This window comes from Pelodiscus sinensis, chromosome 1, assembly GCF_049634645.1.
Source record: "Pelodiscus sinensis isolate JC-2024 chromosome 1, ASM4963464v1, whole genome shotgun sequence".
NCBI lineage: Eukaryota > Metazoa > Chordata > Testudines > Trionychidae > Pelodiscus > Pelodiscus sinensis.
In genome coordinates, this window is record NC_134711.1 from 129,377,841 (window position 1) to 129,402,420 (window position 24,580).

The 24,580-nt window shown below is 39.0% G+C and overlaps 1 protein-coding gene across 1 annotated transcript in view; it reads right to left on the bottom strand.

Annotated features, from left to right (window-relative positions):
- The window catches only part of LOC102453877 (potassium voltage-gated channel subfamily KQT member 1-like), a 723,768-nt gene that overhangs the window by 458,587 nt on the left and 240,601 nt on the right, over positions 1-24,580 (bottom strand). The window contains exon 12 of the mRNA XM_075901205.1: positions 14,369-14,419. Within this exon, the coding sequence (XP_075757320.1) occupies positions 14,369-14,419 (51 nt within the window). The remainder of the gene's footprint in view (positions 1-14,368; positions 14,420-24,580) is intronic.

A 24,580-nucleotide genomic window follows, 5' to 3' on the forward strand; every position in this document is an offset into this window, starting at 1 on the left:
CCAGGCAGCACTGAGGGCGGCCCCTAGCTCCACTCCTGCAAACCCCCCTCCCCCCCAAAAAAAAAAATTGCCCAGGGAACTGGCAATCCTGGCTATAGTGCATGCTCAAGTATTAAGCCTTTAAAACTAGCTCTGGGAGAAATTTACATTCAGCTAAGCACCAGTATGTTGGATTCTAATCTGTACTGTACCGTTATTGAGCTTCTAAACTGTTACCAAGTTCCAGTAACCTTCTTGCTCACTGAGCCTCTGCAGATTTCCCTTTCCCATTAGGTTGGAAAATCATTTGTCCTTTTGTCCCCACTTGCAAATGGAAGCTCAGAAGCACTAACTGATTTCCTGGGGGCGCAGCTCCCTACGGTGCTGCAGCCTGTTAATGTACTGTGTGTCTGACAGGGCATTCCAGAGCAAAAACTCACATGATCTGGGGTGCAACTCACAGGAGCCTAAGGGCTGAACACGAAGAACACGGAGGATGAGACACACGAAGGGGCAGTGTGATCCTTTCTGACACCCTGAACGAGTTTTACTTCAAATTGGCCAGAGGGAGGGCTGAAGAAAGTTCAAGCTGGTTTATATTTATCCTGAACTGTGTCACCCACCCATGTTAGACCCACCCTGATGTGGCTTTGAAATTAGATCATTTGCCCTTTTCTGACCAGATTTTTCTCCCAAGTTATTTGGTAGCAATTTAAAAATTAAGCTTCAAGAGAAAGAAGTAGTGTCAGAGTGGCCCACCCAGAAACCAAGATATTGCTGGGTGGTCTCTCTCTCTACCATTCAGGCACTGCTATATTATGTTAATATAACACTAGTGTGCTACTATGTGTGCGTCAATAGAGGACTCCCAGTATCCAGAATATAGACACACTGCAGTCCAGCACTAGAGAGAATTGAATGTACAGTATTTAGTCACTACATTTAGTGAGTAACACACTCAAGAAAGCTTCAAGCATCTGAAACTAAATTTTGTTTTGTGCACCTTCAGGGAAAAAAAAGTTTTATCAAGAGCAGACAGCAAAAATTTAGAAATGTATAAGAATAATATTTAAATGTGTGACCAGTGAGTACCTGTTGCAAGGTAATGTGTTCAAAAAGGAGTAAAAATTAAGATCTGCTTAGCAGTAAACATGTATTGTTTGAAGCATTCTAAAAATAATATTCACCTTACTTTTTTTTTTAATCAAGTATTAATATATATGCAAGGATCTGGCCAGCAGCAGGACCCACCAGTACTGATGTGAGGGGAGAGAGATAACATGGGACAATTTGCCCATTAAAAAAAAAAAACGTAGGGCTTAAATATGGGACTGCTCCTTTAAAAACAAGACAGCCTATCTACACCTTAATGTACAGGCCTGGAGCCCAATCTCTATGAGTCCACGTCAGCTGAAATAGTCTAGCCATGGGCAGACCTACTCTGGGAAGCCCCAGCCAGCAAAAAAAGTAATGAGAGCCAAGTAATTTTTTTAGATCAATAGTTTATTTACTGAAAAATGCAGTTTCAGGTAATCCACAACTATTTGATAATTTAGACCGAAATAGGCAAATAATATTGGATATATATTTTGAAAGACATGTTTCATTTTAACACTTCTGATACGAAATATTTTGAAAAGACATTGTTTTGAAATATAGTTAGATGTATTTATTTATTTATTTTTAAAATGATAAAACACACCTGAAATAAAACAGATATTTTGTTTTATTTGATCTGAAATGGCCTTTTGGTTTCAATGAGTAACTTACAAGGTTTATTTAGTTCTTTGAGAAAGCAAAATATAGTACTCTTTAAATAATTGCCATTGTGAGAACATGGTTTTTGCATGCTTAATGAACAAAATTTTCCCTACTCTATGAAACTATTTTCACTGCTTTCATCATTTTATATAGAGGCATGAATCTTTAAGGGAAAAACACTATTCACCAGTGCCATGTAACCATGCTTGGAGCAGATTTATATTATAGCATGAAAGCTATAATCAAAACTGCCACATTTCGTGACAAAACCTAACACTATCAGCCAATTCAATTTCTAAACACAAAACCCAGTGTATTTCCAAATGTATTATGGAGAATCCCTAGACAGAGTGTCTTCTAATGGAATTTGACCACAAAACCTCAGTGCTCAATTTTTTTTTCTTTCTTTCACTGCCTGTGCCAGAGACATTACATTTCATCACTGGACCTAACCTTTGTGCACAACTGACCACAAATTCCTTTTAGCTACGTCTAGACTGGCCCCTATTACGAAATAGCCATGCTAATTTCCAACTTTGGAATAGGGAAATCCGCGGGGGATTTAAATATTCCCCGCGGGATTTAAATAAACATGTCCGCCGCCTTTTTTCCGGCTTGGGGAAAAGCCGGAAAAAAGCGTCTAGACTGGCGCGATCCTCCGGAATAAAGCCCTTTTCTGGAGGATCTCTTATTCCTACTTGAAAGTCCTCCGGAAAAGGGCTTTATTCCGGAGGATCGCACCAGTCTAGACGCTTTTTTCCGGCTTTTCCCCAAGCCGGAAAAAAGGCGGCGGACATGTTTATTTAAATCCCGCGGGGGATATTTAAATCCCCCGCGGATTTCCCTATTCCAAAGTTGGAAATTAGCATGGCTATTTCGTAATAGGGGCCAGTCTAGACGTAGCCTTTGTGTTGGTGAAAATGAAGCAGGAGTCTATTTTGGGGATTGTACCTACAAAATTTTGCTTTGTAGATGAGACTCAATATTTTCCTAAGACCATAGTCTTTCACCTGCCAAGGCCAAAATGTAGGAGAGGTCATTACAATGTATGGTCAAGAGCTAGATGGGGGGCAAAATGAAGATGGCATAAGAAAAAAGAATGTGCTATCCTGTATCTCAAAACAGTACCTTGGAACCCTTGCATTCACCGCTGCTGTATAATCAGGATGTGTTTTGTATGAAGTATGCCTGATGAGGTATCATTTTAAAAATCCTGATCTGCTGAACATTAAGATCTTTTTGGCTGCTATGTGCTATCATATGTGAAGTTATGAAGTAATGCTTTATATGTTTCTTAAATATGATGTGAGGTTGGGAACACTCACTACCAGCCTTTTAAGTATAACAAAGGTGTAGCCAACCATGCCGATGGTCCATTAAAGGAAATCTGCACTTCCAATGACCAGTCCAGAAGACTTCTCAGAGAAACAAGTAGACAATGGAAGCTGCTTGACCAACGGGGTTGGACAGCCACATATCAATCAGAGATCTTAGAAAGGGGAAAATGACATAATCACTTAGTTTTATTCTCCTTGCAACTCAATTCCTGGAAGAAAAAGCTAAAAGGCAAAGACTTTGAACTAGAAAGGTGGCCCCAGGTTAGAGGAGAATTCCAGACTGTGTATTAAAGATCTGTGACTTGTTTGTACCATCTCTCAGAGTGAAAAAAACTGCTTGATTCAAATCCCTTTTAATTGATAAAATAAATCTGCAGTCTGAATTTTCTTAGGTAACCAGCTTTGACCTCTATGCTTACTGTTTATAATCACTTATAAAATCAGAAAGATAAATTGTGTATTTCATTAAGAAAAGTATGTTTGGGTTGAAGTGCTTGGGAAATCTCAGCTCAGATTACAAGATTAGTTAGCGTCTATCCTCTCCACATTGAGGGAGGGGCAGATTAGGTCATACCCATACCAAGCTTCTGACCAGGGCAAGATGGCACAGTTCTGGGGAGCAAGATTGGAGAGCTGAGGGAAAGGGGCTGAAACCTCTCTATTGTTGGTTCATGAATGGCTGGGAGAGACATTCGTGTAGCTCAGTTGGGTCTGTCTCTGCTCGTGGAGGTCTGTGTAAACAGAGCAGCTTCCAGAGATTTGTGGCTTAGCAACAGCTTCACACTGTGAGAGGGATACCTATGCTGCCGGGACAGAGGACTCGTCAATCACACAGTCCAGGTTACACTTCAGGAGAGAGGGTGGGAGAGGGGAAACCTGGGAGGAGGGTGCTAGAAGGGGGAAGCAAGGGGAAGAAGTAGGAGGGGAAGCTCAGGGCTCAGGGTTAGGGTGTCTCACTGGACCAGCTTGATTTTCATGCGAACCTGCTCCTGGGATCACATGTGGCCTTTGGTGGGCAGGCTGGCAGCTATCCTGCCCTAGACGGCCGCATTCCTCCATCTAGTACGGAGATCATGGACATTGGGGACATCCTCCCCCCAAACCTGAGTAAGGTCCACTCTGATCTCCGCCCTGGACCAGGAAGGTGCCCACCTTCTCTGGGCCCTGACAGGCTCCTGGGAGCTGGCAGACTGCTCCTGGGGAGCAGTGGTGGGCTGACTGCCAATGGCTTGCTGGCTCATGTTTTGGGTCAGGGGCCCCGGTGGCCACTGCTGGCTCTGGGCTGGCAGGCTTGGAGCTGGCACAGGCACTGTGGCCATAGTCTACCCCTTTAAGGGCTCTGGAGAAGGTAGGGGAGGGATAGGAGTGTTCTTGCCTGAGGCTGGGGTGGCCATCAGGGCACCCTGGGAAGGGCTGGAGGCCCCCTATTTCAAAATAAGTGTCTACACTGCACTTATTTCAAATTAGCTAATTCGAGTTTGGTGTTACATCTCATAGAATGAAGTTTACCAAATTCAAATTAAGTGCCCTGCTATTTTGAATTTAATTCGAAATAGCGGTTTGCCTGTAAAGATGCTATTAAAGTTAATTTGAAATAATGGCTGTTATTTCGAATTAACTTTGATGTGTAGACATACCCTAAGGGTTTATGTACCATTTCAAATCTGCCCCTTTCCAGGCAAACAATTGAGGCACAGTTCATAGTTATATCATGGCATACTACCTCTCAAATGATGTACTTAAGCATGCATTGTTTTCTACACCTTTGATACACATTTGTAGCACTTTTAATTTTGTTAACAGAGCAGAAAAGCACAAGCATCTGTTTGCTTTTACAGCTACAGCCCCCTCTTATTCCCGCTTGGCATGCAAGTTATGCTTGCGTACTGATCTCAGAGGAGTAGCCATGTTACAGTCTGTAATTTTAAAAACAACAAGTTGCCCTGTGGCACTTTAGAGATTAACCAAAATATACAGAATCATGAGCTTTCATGGGCAAAACCCAAGTCATCAGATGCCTAATGATGTTTGACTTGAATCACATCATCTCTGAATTTAGCTGTGAACTCTAACAGAGCTGATCCAAGTCAGTTGGAAACCTGACAAATTTAGCTTCCTTTTCTACACCTGGAATATAGGACTGAATGTGACCTCTGGGTCATCAAGTCTACTATGCTACTGCTAGCAACCCCAACACCTGACTTATTCATAACTGTAACAATTTGTTCTAAAGTTAGTTCAGTTTGTTTGCACCACTCTGTTCCAAAACCACAATTCCTCCGATAGTTAGAACCATCGTCTAATTTCCAAAGTAAAATATCTGCAAGCTGAACACAATTTTCTTAAAATGTACTCATTCAAAATTATTCAATCCATAAAAAAAATTCTGGTTTATAATTAAAGCTTTGCCTTGCATTTACCTTTTGACTAAGATTTTCTAGCTTGTTCTATAATCAAATGTGAATATTTCTTTACTTTGGAGAAAATATGATTTAGTCCCTTTTCAAAAAGAGAATGAAAAAAATCTTCCCATTTAAAAAAAAAATCTTGTGATTTATGTGTTTAAACCACTTATAACTAAGGCTGTCAATTAATCATGATTTACTCATGTGATTAACTCAAAAGTTGTGATTAAAAATAAAATTGCTATTCATCACAGTCTGAATTGCACTGTTAAGCAATAGTGTGACTGAAATTTATTCAACATTTGGATATTTTCTTCATTTTCCAATACATTGATTTCAGTTACAACACACAATAGAAAGTGTTAGTTGCTCACTTTATAATATTAGTACAAATATTTGCACTGTAAAATGATAAAGTAGTGCAATCTCTATCTTGAAAGTGCAATTTACAAATGTAGTGGTTTTTATATAACTGCACTCAAAAAAAATTATGTAAAACTTTACAGCCTACCGGTCCACTCAGTCTTACTTCTTATGCAATTAAATCAGTCAAACAAATAAGTCTGTTCACATTTGCAGGTGGGAGATAATGCTGCCCACTTATTTACAATGTTGCATGAAGGTGATAATAGGTGTTCACATGGCACTTCACTAGATGGCATTACAAGGTATTTATGTTTCAGATCCACTCAACATTTACATGCCTGTGACAAAGTCCCTTGGTAGCTCCCTGGGGGTTCCGCATTTCTTGGAGGTTACTTAAGTGCCTCAGAGACTCATGGAGCCCCCTTTGTTGCCCTGGGATTTCGCTAGAGGCAAGGGTCCCTGCTTACCAAGTCTCTCTCATCACAGGCCAGTCCTTCAGGTTCAACATTTCCTTGCTCTGCTCTGCTGATTGCAAATGCTTAGTTGGATAGTTGAGTCGACTAGTCCATTTCCCCCACTTGCCTCTATCAGATAGAGGCAGCAAAGTGGGAGGGAAGATGGGGTACTTCAAAGTGGCAGCACTGCATGGAGATGTACCCGGACTCCGTGCGGTGCTGCCCCTTTGAAACGCTGCATTGGCATTTCAATGCAGCACCGCACGGAGCTGACCCCGGGCTCCACTGTGGCGGCATTTCAAAGGGTCAGAGCCACACAGTCTGAGTCTGGTAACACCTGTATGGTGCTGTCCATTTGAAATGCCACCGCGGCATTTGCGTGGAGCCCAGGGTCAGCTGGGGAGTCCCCAGCTGATCCAGGGTTCTGGGGAAATGCTGCGCTGAGCCCAGGATCAGCTGGGAACTCAGAGCCTGAGGTCAGCGAGGGACTCCATGAGGGCGCTTATGCTTTGAAATGCACAAGAGCCCCCACTGAGGACTCCATGAGGACTCTTGTACATTTCAAAGCTGGCACACCCCCTGCAGCCCGGAGTTTGCGGGACATCCCGCGAGCCCAGGGCTGAATGCAGAGTTCCACATTCCTCCTTTGAAATTTACAAGAGCCCAAGCAAGTGCCTATTGACTAGTTGAGTAGTCGATGGAAATTCCATCAAATATTCGACTAGCAAATTACTCGATATTTAACATCTTTAGTGACAAGTGAGAACCTATTTTTACTTGCAGGAGGCATTGCAAAAGAGAGGGCAGCATTGTCTCTTGTACATATAACTAAACTTGTTTGAGTGATTGCCTGAACAAGAAGTAGTTCTGAGTGGACTTGTAGGATCTAAAGTTTTACACTGTTTTTATTTTTGAATTCAGCTTTTTTTATGCATAATCCTACATTTGTAATTTCAATTGTCACGATAAAGAGATTGCACTTCTAGAGTACTTATAATGGGGTAAAATACTTTTTTTTTTTTTTTTGCTTTTGCCAGTGCTAATATTTGCTCACAATGTATACTTTGTATTCTGTGCTGTAATTGAAATCAATATATTTACAAATATGGAAAATATCCAAAATATTTAAATAAATGGTATTCTCATGGGCTACGTCTAGACTGGCCCCTAAAAACGGAAAAGGGATGCAAAGCAGGTAAGTCAGCATAGGGAAATCCGCGGGGGATTTAAATATCCCCCGCGGGATTTAAATAAACATGTCCGCTGCTTTTTTTCCGGCTTGAGGAAAAGTCGGAAAAAAAGCGTCTAGACTGGCGCGATCCTCTGGAATAAAGCCCTTTTCCGGAGGATCTCTTATTCCTACTTGCAAGCGGCGGACATGTTTATTTAAATCCTGCGGGGGATATTTAAATCCCCCGCGGATTTCCCTATGCTGACTTACCTGCTTTGCATCCCTTTTCCGGAATTTGGGGCCAGTGTAGACGTAGCCTTATTGTTTAACAGCTTGATCAGTTATGAGTCTTTTTTAGTTGCTTGAAGCCTGACACATAACCCAACTAGCAGAAGTTTGAAATTCTTCATTCGAAAGGGCAGTACACAGCCTTGATCTACAGGGAAATGGTTTTTATTGGCATGCTCTATTCTTAGGCTTGAAAGGAGTTGATTTTTATGTTGATTCCACAATACACACACAAACCAATGAACAAAAATGTCCCCTGAAATTTACTGAAATAACTGAAATTTACAGACAGGCAAAATAAGAAATAAAAAAGCTGCCAGAGAATTGGTCAGAGTTTCATTTAAGGACATTTATGTTGTGTATTCTGACATGACATCGACAATGACAAAGTTTAACTTGTTGATCAAAAATCAGGGATTTTTCTTTAGAGATATAAACCCATAGAAATTAGAAACAGGAGAAACCTATTCTCACGTCGGGCCAATTCCCCTAAAAATGAAGCATCACTCACATTACAAATATATATGTCCTCATTTATTATTGGGCAATTAACAGAAAACAATAGATTTGTGAGTAGAGACACGTTGATGGGCCTTTTTTTAAAAACAAGTTTTTTGGCTTCACATGGATTGTCATTGTTTTATGCTCTGAATTTCAAGTTATAAGGAACACAGCAATAATCTGAGATTTACCTAAAGTGCAGGGTTCCACATGAGGTCAACAGGAAGTATAATATTTTGAAATTTGGTTCACTCAAAGTGCCACACTAAACACATCATTTTACATAAAGATGGTTTTACCTCCCCCACTCCTGAATTGCATAAAATAGAATTAATAGTACAATAATTAAGCAACATACTAGTTTAATGTTGTCCTCCATGTCACTTTGATATCCCCCCTCTTTCACTATCCTCTGATTTATGTCTACTATGTAATACCAATATTGACAGCTGTAGATTGTATATCATCGCTCAAGGACACACTGCATTATTGCTGAATTACTAAATATCATGGCCATGAGCTAGCATGGCACAACATGCTGCAAATCCCCTATCAATTGCCCTGAAATGTCCTAAATTGATAGTATATCACATGGGAATACTTCTTAAAACATAACAGCTGTAGGATAATATTGGTCACAAATGTTTAGTTCATAGGAAGGTGAAGTTTGTTAAATGGCTGAGGTGGGAAGGAACTTGAGAGGGTTTTTTTTAAAAAAGAATCATAATTGTGGAAACTATAATTTGGATAATCACCTTGTCTAATATCCCTACACATTAATGAAACGAGGCGCTCTCTCTCTTTCAATCTGGGACAACCCCAGGACACACAAAGATGGTTCCCTGAAACCAATTAACATTTCAGTACTAAGTAGCAAAAATAAATCAATCAATCAAACCCTACAATTTCTAGATCTATTGTTAACCAAAATAAATTAAATGAAATGAAGTTATTTACTTTACATATTAGATTTAATAAAACTATTTGAAAGCATGGATGAAAGATTTTTAAAAACCATGGGACTGTCAAGTGATTAAAATTAATCACTATTAAACATGCAAATAAATTTAATCACAATTAACTGAATTGTTAATAGTAGAAAATCATTTATTTAAAATGTTTCAATGTTTTCATTTTCACATATATTTATTTCAATTACAACAGAGAACACTTTATTTTTATTATAAATATTTGTAATGTAAAAAATAGTATTTTTCAATTCACCTAATATAAGTTCTGTAATGCAATTTCCTTATCACAAAAGTTGAAATTACCAATGTAGAATTATGTTGAAAAACCTGCATTCAAATATAAAATATAACATTTTAGAGCCTAAAGTCCTCTCCATCCTATTTCTTGTTCGGCCAATTGCTCACACAAACAAGTTTGGTTACAATCTTCAGGAGATAATGCTTCCCTTTTCTTATTTACAATGCCACCTGAAAGGGAGACCCGGAGTTTTAAGGTATTGTTGTAATTGGTATTACAAGATATTTACTCGACAGATGTGCTAAAGACTCATATGTCGCTTCATGCTTCAACCACCATTCCAGATGACATGCACACATGCTGATGACTGGTTCTGCTCAATAAGATCCAAAGAAGAGTGGACTGAAGCATGCTCATTTTCTTTATCTAGTCAGATACCAGCAACAGAAGGTTGATTTTCTTTTCTGATGGTGGTTCAGGTTCTGTATTTTCTGGGTGTGTTGTTCTTTTAATACTTCTGAAAGAAAGCTCCACCATCTCTTCCCTTTTAGACTTTGGAGGGCCCTTCAGATTCTAAAAATTTAGGTTGAGCGCTATAGCTATTTTTAGATATCTCACATTGGTACTTTCTTTGCACTGTCAAATGTGCTGTGAAAGTGTTCTTAAAAAAACAAAAAAACATGTTCTGGGTCATCGTCTGAGACTGCTTTAATATGAAATATACAACAGAATCCGGGAAAACAGAACAGGAGACATGTAAATCCATCCCCCCAAGGGAGTTCAGTTAGAAATTTAACACATTTTTCTTTAAAGAGCATCATTAGTGTGGAAGCATGTCCTCTGAAATGGTGGCTGAAGCACGAAGAGACATATGATTGTTTAGCATACTTGGCACATAAATACCTTCCAATGTTATCTACAAAACATTGTAGGGGCCCTGTGAACACCTGTTCTAACTTTCAAGTAACACTAAATAAGAAGAGGACAACATACTTTTTGTCTTAGTGATTGGCTTAAGAAGGAGGACTGAGTGGATTTGCAAGCTCTAAAGGTTTTCTTTGTTTTGGAGTACAGTTATGTACCACCAACCCTTCCCCCCCTACATTTGTATTTTGTATTTTTCAAAATAAAAGAGATTGCACTACAGTATTTGCTTATCATTTTTATAGTGCAAATTATTGTAGTAAAAATAATTAAGTGAACCCCATGTACTTTGTATTCAGTTTTGAAATAGAAATATATTTGAAAATATAGAAAACAATCTAAAATATTAATTACATTTCAAATGGTGTTCTCATGTAATTAATCACAATTATTCTCATGTGAATTAACTGTGATTAACAGTCCTAAAAATAATATATATACTTTCTGGAGCTTTCCCTTATTCTTTATAAAATGTTCTCTTAATACTTATGGAAAACAACTTTCTGTTGCCATTGTTAATTGCTAATGAAATAGTACAGGCAGTCCCCGACTTACACGGATCCAACTTATGTCGGATCCGCAGTTACGACCGGGGCTGCCCCAGAGTACTTGGACTGCGGGACCCCGCGGTCCTGCGGCCCGTGTACTCTGGGGCTTTCTCTGCGTCTCCCTGGTCTGCAGACCAGGAAGACGCAGAGCAAAGCCGTGGAGGGGCTCGGGCAGCCCAGGGGCGCCTGGTCTGCCCGAGCCCCCCCCACCCCCACCCCCCACGGCTTTGCAAAGCTGCGGGGAAGACGGCAGCGGAGCACTCCAGGCGCGCCTGGGCTGCCTCGCTGCCCAAGCCCCCCCCCCCCCCGAGGCTTTGCAAAGCCGAGGGGGGGGGCTCGGGAAGCGGGGCACCCCAGGCGTGCCTGGGCTGCTCCGCTGCCGGCTTCCCCGAGGCTTTGCAAAGCCGCGGGGGAAGCCGGCAGCGGGACAGCCCAGACGCCCCGCTTCTGTCCCGCTGCCGGCGTCCTCAGAGGCTTTGCTCCCCATCTCCCTGGTCTGCTGGTCTCCAGCAGACCAGGGAGACTGGGAGAAAAGCCGCGGAGGACCCAGGCGGCGGGACCGCGGTGCGTCTTGGTCCGCTGCCCATGTCTTCCTGGTCTGCTGGGAGGGGGGGGGGGGGGCGCAGCTAGTACGCCCCCTCCCCCCCAGCAGACTAGGCTTTTCTCCGGACGCCTGTGGTAGAGCTGCTGGGGTGCTGCCGGTTGGTCCCGCAGCACCACTCTGGGTGCTACTGGTCCAACTCAGCAGCACCCCAGCTGCTCTGGTCCTGATTCAGCCGCTGCTGGTCAGTTTCAGCAGTGGCTGAATCAGGACGCCTGGGGCAGAGCAGATGGGTGCTGCTGGGTTGCTCCAGTAGTGCCGAGGAGCGGCGCTACTGGAGCAACCCAGCAGCACCCCAGCTGCTCTGCCCCAGGCGTCCTGATTTAGCCGCTGCTGAAACTGACCAGTGCTGACTACAGGAAGCCCGAGGCAGAGTTGCTCTGCCCCGGGCTTCCTGGAATCAGCTGCTGATCAGTTTCAGCAGCAGCTGACTTGGGGACGCTTGGGGTTCTTAAGTTGATTCTGTATGTAAGTCAGAACTGGCGGTCAGTTTCAGCAGCGGCTGAATCTGGACGCCAATTCCGACTTACATACAGATTCAACTTAAGAACAAACCTACAGTCCCTACCTTGTACGTAACCCGGGGACTGCCTGTAACGAAAATTGATTATTGTACTTTTTTCAAACCACTACTAGCACTATTTAGTGCTGATGATCCATATAATTCAAAGTACTTTACAAAGGAGATAAGCATTATTTCCCCCATATTATAGATAGAGAGACAGGTACACAGACTGAAAATGATTTGCCCAAAATCTCTCACAGAGGCAAGGAAAGATGCCAGGATTCCAGTGCCCGTTTCAGAAATCTATCTGCTGGACCTCAATTTCTTAGTGTTTGAACTAAGGGGAGGGCTTCAAACTACAGTACAATAGGCTCTTGTTGGTTGGCTTTTATAAGGGACAGGAAATTTTATTTTTTTCTCAACACTGGGAGATGACCACAATATTTCAATTACTTTTATATAAAGTCCTCTTATTTTCAAGTCTGATCCAATATGAAATTCCTTCATTTAAATTCAAAGAAGGACCTTCTCCTTCATTCCTTGTATCAGCAATCATATTCTCAAACACACATGCTCAACAGGGAGAGTGCTGAGTTATTATAGGCAAGAAAATGCATGAAGGAAAACATAACACAGCAGAGTCTTCTAGAGCTTATTTACATTTCACCTTTTGTGGTCTTTATATATATATAAGAATTAAGAAAATATAGTACGTAAAAGCCATTGAAAAAGCCTTCCAACTGAGCAATGCTAACTAAAGGTCAGCCAATTTTACTAGAATTAAGTATGAAAAAACAACATCAATTTTAGAGTAATCTTTTTATTCATACATTGAAGTAACATTTGGATCAATAGGCCCTCTAGCGGGTCTGCTGATCTACTCCCTTGTAACTGATAGGCAAGACTGATTTAATTAACCACCACTGCTGTGCACAGGTCCACATTTACCATGAGATCCTAGCTGCAATCAATCCCCCAAGATTAATTTAGTGGGTCTAGTAAGAGACCCATTAAATTGGCCACTGATCACTCTCTCATTGACTCCAGTACTCCACCAGAACAAGAAATGTAAGGCGGGGGGGGGGTCAATTAGAGAGTTTCTCCAGTCATCCCCCCATAGTGGAGACCTTGCAGCATCTCAATTTAAGATACATTGACTCCTGCTACATAGTTGGAGTTGTGTACCTTGGGTCAATATTGCCCCCTAGCTTAGACCTGCTCTTGATGAGTGTCCTGTGCTGATTTTCAGCTCCATTTTTTTAGGATTCTACAGCCCCTGTGAGAAGTTCACTTTACTGCCCAACTAGTCTCTATGTTTACCCTAATATTTTCCTTCTGTTGAACAAAACCCAGACTGGACAGCCTATTTTATGTTCCATCCCATATATATTTGCTAATTAATTCAGCTGATGAGATCCTACAATATAATTTATAACTTACAGGGGGGAATATTGAATTTACAGCCTGTTACATCACCATAAATCATGTGATTAAACTGATGAATCCTTGAATATTATAGAAATATAACTTTTTATTCACTCTGTCAAAACATGATAGATTATGATTTAGATGGACCAACTTGAAAATCTTTTTAGTGTGAGTGTGACCAGAAAGAACAATCTATTGTAAAAAACCAAACAAACCCAAAAACCAAAAAAACCCTCTGTACTGATAACTGTGTATTTCATGTGTTCTCAAAAAATGTTTCTTAACTAAATTCCTACTCATAATATTGGACTCATTTCAGTTGAATCCTGTGCCTGCAAAGAATCAAACTGTAGGAGTCAGATCCAATATGATTAATTCTCCAGCAAATGTTGGCAGGCGTATACAATAAAACTATCAGTGACATCGCTCCGAAAAGTTACCGAAGGCATACTGCTTACAACCACTTGTCTTTCAAAAAGAACATATGTACCCACTTTATGCTTGTCTTCTCAACTCCCTCATGTAGACTTGAAGAAATGTTCCAATTATATGTCAGCTTACTCAGTATAATGATCCTTCTGTGTCATGGGCACCATGGGTAACAGTCTTGTATTGATTGGACAAACTGCCACTCTGCCTGCAGGAGAAATGCCCTTTGACCTTCAGGAATAGAGGGCAGATCTGTGGTCTCAGTCTTAGTATAGGAATTTGAAACCTGCTTCTGCAGCTGGTTTACTACAGAACTGAATGATGCATGTGCAAAAATTTTCCCTTGAGTCCAGTGCTTTAATTTGAGCCTTCTTTTTCTTTTTTCTCCTCTCCTATCACTTGTTTTAAGTTAGTTTTAAAACTGTGGAGTTAATAAAAGAATCGGTCAATCATTTTCTTACCTTGTGCTCATTGTTTTATGCTCTGATTTGCTATCACTCCTGATCGAAATGCTACAAAGAGTAGGAAAAAGAATATCTGAGAATTATTAAAACCATCACAGCTTTAACTTCTTAAAAGAGGACAACGTTCAAGGTATTCTTCAACATTCTTAAAATCATTAATCCCTTTTGAAACATTTATCTGAAATTATACAGAGTTGGCAAATGGATACAAGACAAGGAACATTCGATCAAATTTTGGAGCTTACAAATGTGATTACTGTTCCTTTAAATTGAGAGTACTGTAGTTTTTAAAGGATGATTTAAGCCTATTGAAAATACAGTCCAAGTCTACTGCTGGTCCTTAAAATAAACAACATTTTCTACACTTGTTGATCCCAAATCACTTATATTCTGTCAAAGAAGCTTTCATAAAATCATGACCTCAGTGCTACAGTGTATGACTGACATTTTATTTATGCCCTGAATAGGGTAAGTTAACTATAAATGAAACATAATGGCTTCAAAGTAGTGCAGAAAGTACAATGCTGGAATTGTTTAAGCACTTATCTGTCAATGCTTTAACCTTTCATTAAAGCTACTGTAGATATAGTGGTGATATCCTAATACTTTATCTGTCTAATAGACATTTTCCTCTGATTGTCAAGTTGTCAAAAATATAATAATGATGCATATTTGGCAATTTATTCAGGGATGCTAAACCTAAGAGGTGATGAACTACTTTTGCAGAGAGAAACTGAAATCTGAAATTGAGCTTTTAAAATGCTAGTGTTAAATTAAAAGTGAGAGAGAGAATGAGAAAAAAAGACATGTTTAACATCAGCTACATGTAACTGTAGTTAATGTTAATGGATTTAAACTTTTTCCAAAACTCTAAACAAAACTTTTGGGGAAGGAGGAGGGTGAGTGTATTCTTTTTATGAAACAACTGAATACAGTAATACAAAGCAATGACATGTTATAACTGGCATGGTCTAATTGTGTTACCCTAATAAAACTAAAAAATCTGATATATTTGTCTATTACAGAAATGCCAGTTATCTCAAGAACATGGGACTTTCAAAATATTTCACACTAATGTGAAAATTCATTTTCATAGGAGCAAAATTTGAAGTAATGGCTTAAAAATTACTAATTACACTTCTGTTTTATATAATGTATATTGTAGGCATATATCTGTATATACATTCTCAATAACTACTGTCATGAGAGACTGAAAGTACAGACCTGAAAAAGTAAGTAAATATAAATTCTCTAATGAATACCAAGAAAAAATAGACTAAAATAAAAAAGAACAGAGTAAAAAAGTGAAGAGACATAAGTATGGAAGAATATTCATTTTATGAACACACGACAGGAATGGAATTACACATTCCCCTTCCCCCTACTGTCTCAAACCGTTTCACTAAAATCTTATTTTGAAGCAAAACTTTAGGATGTTTCATACACATATCGTATGAAGTTAAAAGAAAATTTAAAAACCAAAACAGAGCTTTCTGTTTCATTGTTCAAATTTTACATAACCCTACTAGTAAGAATGTCCGAATTATCATGACACTGAAGTCATAGGTCAAACCTGAAACTTCATTCCAAATCTAAAGGAAATTAACTTTTGAATGACATTATCTGTAACTCCTATTATCTTAGAAGTCATTTAAGTTGTGCTATTTAGACAAAATTCCCATTTAGCACATATATGGTAATATCTTGTGACAGTAACCTTTTTGCCAATCTAGGGAAAATTACCTTTTAAATAAAGTATGGCATGATCCTTAACTCCTAATAAGTCTAGGAGAAGTTCTTATCCTGACATTCATACAACCATGTGTTCAGAATGCTCCAAATTATAAATATGGTACCAATCAAAGTAAAGTTTAAGAAACACAATAATTATCTGTTTAAAAGCAAAAGTACTGGCTGCTAAACCTCATTTTGCTTAATAAAATGAAGAGGAGTAAGTAAAAGTAACATAATAATATGGTTAGCAGGCATTAGTGAGTCCTGAGAGAGGTAATCTGAATGCCTTTTGGAAGCCTCAATCTCCCAAGTTTTCTGTAGCTTAGCACAAAACAGATGGGGCAGTCTCTGTTCCTGAGCAGAGAGGATTATGGCATGGCATATCCAGCCAGCTGCTGGATATGCTGGATTACAGAAAAGGCACCTACCATTTCATAACTCCCTAGCCTGGAAGAAAGCTACTGGATACGATGTGGTATTATGAGAAAAGCAAGCATTTAAAATGTTGAAGTGTATCATGTCAGGCTGAGAACACTCATGTCATGATAGAAATGTGGAAATCTTCAAATAAATTCCACTGCAATTTTGAAAATATTTTATAAACTTTACAACACTAAGGCATTTTCAAAGCTGCCAGTGTCTCAGCCATTTTTGTGGACTCAGTCTGAGTCACCTTAACAGTGCCCAATTTTCAGAGTGTAGGTACTCAGCGCTGTGTCAGAAAACAGGCTTCTTTAAAAAGTCACCTCATAATTCAGGTACCCAAATCATTTCACACTTGTGAAGATCTTGACCTGCATACAGGCAAAGAAAGTTAACATCTATTGTATTTTTAAGATTTGCTTTATTTTTTATCATGAAGTAGTGTATGTTGAACCACTCCTCAAAAAACACAACACAAGAGAAGTACTGTTGGTCTCAGCACAAAATAAAAGCAGAATGTTTCATGACATTTCTATTCCTAACTCTATACTTAATCTACTACATGAACTTTGGAACACTTGTACGTGCTGTGACACCAATAAATTATTTCAAGACCCAGTTGTTGGCCTCAGGTGTTAACTGCAGAAATATTTTCTGTAACAATCAGTCTCTTGTTTCACCAGAAAATCTATACTTCCAGATGAAAAGACAAAGTTGGAGGAAGAATATATTTTCCTCAGATGAAAAAATGAGACCTCGCTGGTAATCTCTCTCTTAGGCTCCTCTCTTATCAAATATTGGTAAAGATGTTTGCCATTAAAAAGCCTGATCCTGAAGTCGTTAATCACACAAATAAAAGTTAACACATGTGAATATTCCAATTGAAGTCAATTATACCAGGGGTAAAACCAGCATTTTTAAATGTGCTAGCTCAACTGAAGACAGCATTTCAGCACTTCAGTTTCTTTAAAGTTAATGGGACTTAAACCAGTGCTGAATGTGTTTTCCTGAACTGGGGCCTAAGAGTTGCAGGATAGGGCCTTGTATAAGGATTCCATAATTTTTCAAGTTACTTTTTAAAGTTCATAAATGTATCTGCAATAAGATCCCCTTATGTTATCATTCCAAATCATGAAAGAGATGATATTTAGAAGAATTTAAATGTTAGGACTATTTACGCTCCTGTTAGTGTATTCACTTTTGATTCAGGAATTCATTCCAGCAATTTGCTAGGACACATTGTTGCACCTCTATAATTAAAATTAGAAAAATAAATTTGTCAATACTAATACTTGCATTTTAGCTTTAACATCTCACTGGCTTTTTCCCCCAAATAAATGAAAAAAAAACACAAACACTCTAATAGTATTTAAAGTATTTCAGAAATACTTCACTTCACATTTCAGAACAACTTCCAAGTTGCAATAGTGAAGTAAGGTCCAATCCAGCTCTTCTCACCTGAAACAAAATTCCCATTAACCCGAATAAGGAGAACAATGTCAAATACAGTGTATTTATTTATTGACTGATGCCAGGGTTTTAGCATAGAGAAATCCATTTTGCTCAATAGTATTTTAAAATTTTAAAAAAATGGCTTCCAGGGTTACATCAGAAGAAATAAGAATACCAGGAATTCCCCTCAGAAGCAGAGTACAAGGAAGACCCTCAGTTGTATAAATTAACATAGCTCCACTATCTTAAATGAACTATTGCAATTTACACCAGTTAAGGATTTGCCTCTTTTTAATGTATTTACTTACTTACCCTCCTCAGCAACAGTGAATGAGGTCTTGATGTGGTAAATCCTTACTCTTAAGGGTAGTCTTTACTCAAATAAGTAGTCCCAATCAAGGGAGCGGACAGTCACAAAATATGGCCAACAGCTTTAAGCATTTGTATAGACATAATGAAAGCATGATATAGTTACCAATCATATTTTGTAGCTCTTAATACCCAATATTACTTGTAAAGCACACAAAATGTTTTATTATTGATCACAAGTCCTAGGTCTACCTTATCTCCTTATCTTTCAATTCACTGGGCCAGACTCTCTTATAAATGTCTTGTGTAACTCTACTGAACTCAGCTGTCAGCAGAGAACTGGACTCGTTCATTTTAACTGTTAGCAGAGCATGTGAAAACAAAGCCAATTTGGCATGACTGAATATAATGCAAGCACATGAGAAAAACACAGTTGATTAAAATGCCTGATTAAAAATATTTAAGGGCTTCTCTTTCTTTTTATCTACAATAGTTGAAGTGAAAATTAATAAAATGTTCATTAAAATGAACAAAAGTCAGTCACCCGTTGCCTTAATATGATACTTGACCATGCCATCACTTCTCCTTTTATGGAAAGGAGTTTGTTTTTAAAGAAGTCTTGTTTAAAACAAAACAAGGACAAAAACCACCCCACCAGCCCCACTAAAGCAAAACAAAAACCTGTGGTTGGTCACTCTTCCCCTACACATTTACTCATGACCAGCTTTCTACAGTCTTTTTCATCTCTTTTTTTTAAAACTGGGGACTCTTCAGGCTGATACTACATAAAGGCAGATGATATAAATTAACCTGATCTGCCCCTAGTTTTACTCGAAAGCAAGAAAGAGTAAAAGTCACATCAAATTCCAAAATTCCTGTGAGTTTACCAAAAACAGACTCCAAATGATTTGCTACTTTAATACTTGCCAGATTTATATATTAATGTATTAAATAAAGCTACATATTAAGCTTTTTTCCCCTCTCTGTCATACACAGAAAAATATATATTTCAGCCTTGCAAAATCTCTTACCAGCCCACCCACAAAATTACATTAACATGATCTCCAGCTTAGATAGCCTCCCCATTTCTACCTCTCAGACAACACAAAGATGCTTTTTTCTCCTGCATTCACATGCTTATGGACAGAGTCTAAGAAACACTGCTGCATGCTGACACACATGCACACACAAAACCTTCAACACAACCGTCCCTTCCCTTCGCAGAACCTCCCATTCATAAATTCCCTACCTCAGCACACATGCACATACGCACTCTCTCTTGACTCTCTCATATATGCATACAAATCATTGTCATATAGATCAGGCAAATACACAAACCCACAATTAGCCCTACTTAACCCCCACCTCAGTAACAGCTACCAGTTAGCTACCCATTCAATCCCAATCCATTCAGTCTGGCTCATTAAAGTATCATTCAAAATTTCTCTTTTCTTCAAGCCACCAAATTTATTCATTCACTTCCCCACTAAAGATTATGAAACCCTTTTGGCACTGGCATTGTTGCAGGTCCATTATGAACCACTGAGTGCTTTTCTACTTTGTCTGAAGTGTTGTTGTAGCCGGGTCAATCCCAGGATATGAGAGATATAAGGTGAGTGACGTAATATCTTTTTAGTGTAACAACTTCTATCAGTGACAGAGACAAGCTTTCAGGCTACACAAAGCTCTTCAAGTCTATCCCAGGTACTCTGAGAGTCACAGCTAAACACAAGATGAAATAGATTGTTTAGCATAAGTAGTCCCTGCAATCAATTATTTACAAAAAACGACAGATCATTATGTCTACCTTCACAGATCTAGCAACCCTCCAAACACCCAAAGTAATCTGTTATCTATATGCAAGCTCTCAGAAACTACAGAATATGTGCCAAGGAGAAAATCTGTATACGAAACAATCTGTTCCAACTTGAATTTAGCAATGACATTATGGCTGTGTCTACATTGGCACCCCTTTCCGGAAAAGGGATGCTAATGAGACACTTCGGAATTGCAAATGCCGGGGGAGATTTAAATATCCCCCGCGGCATTTGCATGAACATGGCTGCAGCTTTTTTCCAGCTCGGGGTTTTGCCGGAGAAAAGCACCAGTCTAGACGGGATCTTGCGGAAAATAAGCCCTTTTCCGGAAGATCCCTTATTCCTACTTTTAAGACTGGCCTTGTTCTTTACATTGACACTCTCCTTTGAGCTGAGTTAAACACAGTCTGATTTTTATACATTTCCAGTCACTACAAGCATAGGTGGTCATATCGTACAATTCCTGCATTTAGGATTAACACAGTTTGTTAAACACAGCCAAATTGGTTATAATGGGCAAAACACCATTCTAACAATTCAATATCTAGCGGGCCTAAGCAAACTGAGTGAACTGTATTCACATCACTACACCCAGGATGTCTTTCCCATTCTAGCAGGCTGGAATGGAAGCACTGATTCAGACCCTGCTTACGTACATAAAGAATAAATATACTCTGCCTACCTTTATATGCAAATTATCATCAATGGAAATATGTTTTGGTGAATTTGTGCATGCACATGCAGTGAAATCAATGTTTGCTGACATTTACCAAGGGATATCTAATTCTTCCAGGCCTAAGACAGAATCATTGTATAATGCCACAGGAGTAACAAATTGTCAGAGAGAAAGGAAGTTTTCAGTCCAGCTCAGTACATTGCTATGAATCAAAAAGGTTAGATGCCTCAGAAGTTATATCTGCCGAAAGTCTTTTAGATACAATATTGATTAATGTGGCACAGATATCTTTTATATTATTAGAGACAGAGAAAATAAATTAGGATGAGACGAAACAAGCTTTCCATTTATGCAGCAATGGTCTTTAGATTATAGACCACTACCTAACAGTGGAGTAATTAGAACAGGTGGGGACCATACAATGTGTACTCCAGAAATAAGATACGGAAGACCACTGTGTTGAGGGAATTTGAAAACAAGAGATCTATTTTTAAGTTTAGTAATTTGTTTACATGAATTTAAGAGGATGTTATGGAGGCATAAATTCCAGTAGGTTGCAGTCTACTTTAACAATGTAAATAAGTTTTACGCTGCCTTTTCACATCATCCCTGATTTGTTCTCTGTAGAGCCTGTGACACAGTTAAGACCTTACCCTCTAGTGTCTCCTAGCAATGCAAAGTATGTGTAATGCCATTTCTTTCAGGCCATTTCTGGGTTTAATTAACCCTTCAAAAGTCATGTAATATGCTGGCTAGACTGCAGTAGTGCAGAAAGGGATCTTGGGATTATAACAGATCGCACGTTGAATGTGTATTAATTGTGTGATGCTGTTACAAATATAATTTTGGTGTATATTAACCAGAGTGTTGTATGTAAGAAAAAGGGGGTAATTGTTCCACTCTACTCAGGACTGGTGAGGTCTCAGCAGCAATACTGGTTCACGTCTATATTAAGGTAGACGTGAACCAAAGTAGACAGTGTCCAGAGGAGAGCAACAAAAATGATAAAAGTTTTAGAAACTAAGACTTATGAGTCAATATTGAAAGAACTGGGCATATTTAGTCTAGAAAAGAGGGAGGACAGGAAGATAATTGTAAATATGCAAATGAATGATATAAAGGGGACAGTGACTAACTTTTCCATGATCAGGGCTCGCCGAACCGCGGCGAGCTCCGCTCACCAGCTGCACTGTCCGGCGATCTGCGCATACACAGATCATTCTGCGCATGCGCAGATTGCCCGAACCCGGCTCTTCCAGGTTGCAATCTACTCGCCACGGGCGAGTAGATTGCATTATTTGTCGAGCCCTGTCCATGATGGTAGAGTAAAAAGTATCCAGCCTCGTTTCCTGTAAGGGAGATGTACTTTGAATAGCAGGGAAAACTTTCTAACTATATGGATAGTTATGCATGGAAACATGTTCCTTGGAGAGGTTGTGGCATCTCTTAAAAAGAGAGACAAATGCCTGTTGGGCAAGGCCTCACTGTACTTAATCCTGCCTCAGCACAGGGGGATGGACTAGTTGATTTTGAAGTCCCTTCTAGCCCGGTATATTTGTGATTCAGTTCTTCAAGAACAGTGTCTAAATAAAGCTAAAAAAACCCTTGCAGACATTTGTTTTGGATTTGCCTAAATGTCTCATTCTACCTCACGTACCATTAATTCTTAGAGGGTATTTAGCTAAAAAATTCTGAAGGATGAGGCTAAATGGCCCCTTTGGTATTCTGAACATGAAACTAAACTTGGTCTAAAAAGGTCTACTCTTAGGCTTTAACTTATTCTGATACAGACTCACAACTGAGTCCTTTTAAATGATAGGTGAAGTTACACACTCTTTTTAGGGTTTCCAAATGGTTTCAACAAAAATACCAGACACACTTGACATTACATCACAATCTACATTACATCTTATTTAGAAAATACCGTACATTTATATTTTCTCAATTTGTTTCCCAAACGGAAAGCTCAAATATGGACTGTCTGGTTCAAAACTGGGCACCTGGCAACCCTAACTCTTCTACAAAAATCACAATTTGTCACTAGTATTAGCTGCTCAGAAGAGGCTCAATACTTCAGTAAAAGGAAAGATACAGAAAGGACTGAGAAGTTGTGGCAACAATCCATGGGATAACATGCACAATGCACACCCAGAAAGGCAGGCTCATTTTTTCTAAGAATTTACCTGCTTTACCAAATGGTATCAAATTATCAAATGCTGATAATGAGAGAGACAACATTTCGCCTCTGGTGGGGAATGGAAGCTGCTTGCTTCAACCAACAGCAAGCCCCCTGACCAATTATGGAGTAGCACTGATGAGATCCAAAAGAGCCCAGTTACCAGGTGGATAAATGGTGACTACAGTGTGCGTCTTTGAATGCAAAGGGAACCAAAGCAGTGAAACTTAGGACTGATGACAAGACCATGGAGCATTGTTAGGCCTGGGTATAAGGAGAAATATTGTATGTCCATTTATTATCCTTAACTAATATAATCTATGAGCAGAAAGCCTATAAGCTAACAAACTCTTATGGGAAAAAATAATACAAATCCAAGAAAGAGCCACATGTACACAAGAGTCTCTAAAATTTCACCAACAAGGGGCACCAAGCACTAAGTTAGACTATGAAAATATTTGAACTATCTGCTGAACTGAGACCAAAATGTGTGTTGTTCATGATTATGAAGTTCATATGGTTCTTGTAATTCACACAAAAAATACATTTCAAACTTCAAATATAAAAAAAATAGTTGCCCTAGCCTTTAATCATAAATTAATATATCAGCTTGAAATATCAAGATGGACCTACCAGCTCAGTTTTGTATATTTGTCATACAAGCAGGCATGTATAGAATGAAAAAGCCCTCATCATCATAATCCTGTCTTTATGGAAACAGCCAGTCACAGCGTGTCATTATTCCTAGTCCCATGACACTCTTTTCCAACAAAAGGACCATTAAATTACTGAAAAAGTATATAGCTGTTTGGGGCTAGATAGCAGAGAGGATAAACCTTCAACCCTTTCATCTATAAAGACTTCTGTTTTAATCGGTTTCAGGTCACAAGTGATATGAGCTTGGTGGTTTCAATCAAATGTTCATATCAATAAGCCATCATGCAATTCAGTACAACAGGCAGAGTTCAAGGACTGAACCATGCAGAATTAGGAACAGTAGAGGCAAGGACCAAAATGCACTGGTAGAACTATATGGCAAAGCTCACATATATTTATCTCTACCCTACATTATGGATTTGATTTTTGTGTCACATGCAACCGTGTTTGCAGAAAAATGGATTTTTGAGACCTGAACACTATTCTAGACATTAGCCAGCTCCATCTTTTTTCCATAGTTATGAGTGAAATTCACCAAATTTCCCTCTGACCACAGATAATAACTAATAAAAATAATATTGCTACTTAGTGTTTATGCTGCAGTAACACCAAAAGGTTACAGTCAGGATCAAGACTCCATTGTGTTAGCACTGTTCAAGTGCACAATATAATATGGTCCTTTCCTGCCATGAACTTACACTGTAAATTAGTATTTATTACAGAGAGATCTTAAGCCTATATTATAACATTTCCAGTTACCCGTATTCTGGTTTCTTTCCCTGTAATGTTCACAGAACTATAAGAAAGAAAGAAAGAAAGAAAGAAAGAAAGAAAGAAAGAAAGAAAGAAAGAAAGAAAGAAAGAAAGAAAGAAAGAAAGAAAGAAAGAAAGAAAGAAAGAAAGAAAGAAAGAAAGAAAGAAAGAAAGAAAGAAAGAAAGAAAGAAAGAAAGAAAGACATATGCAC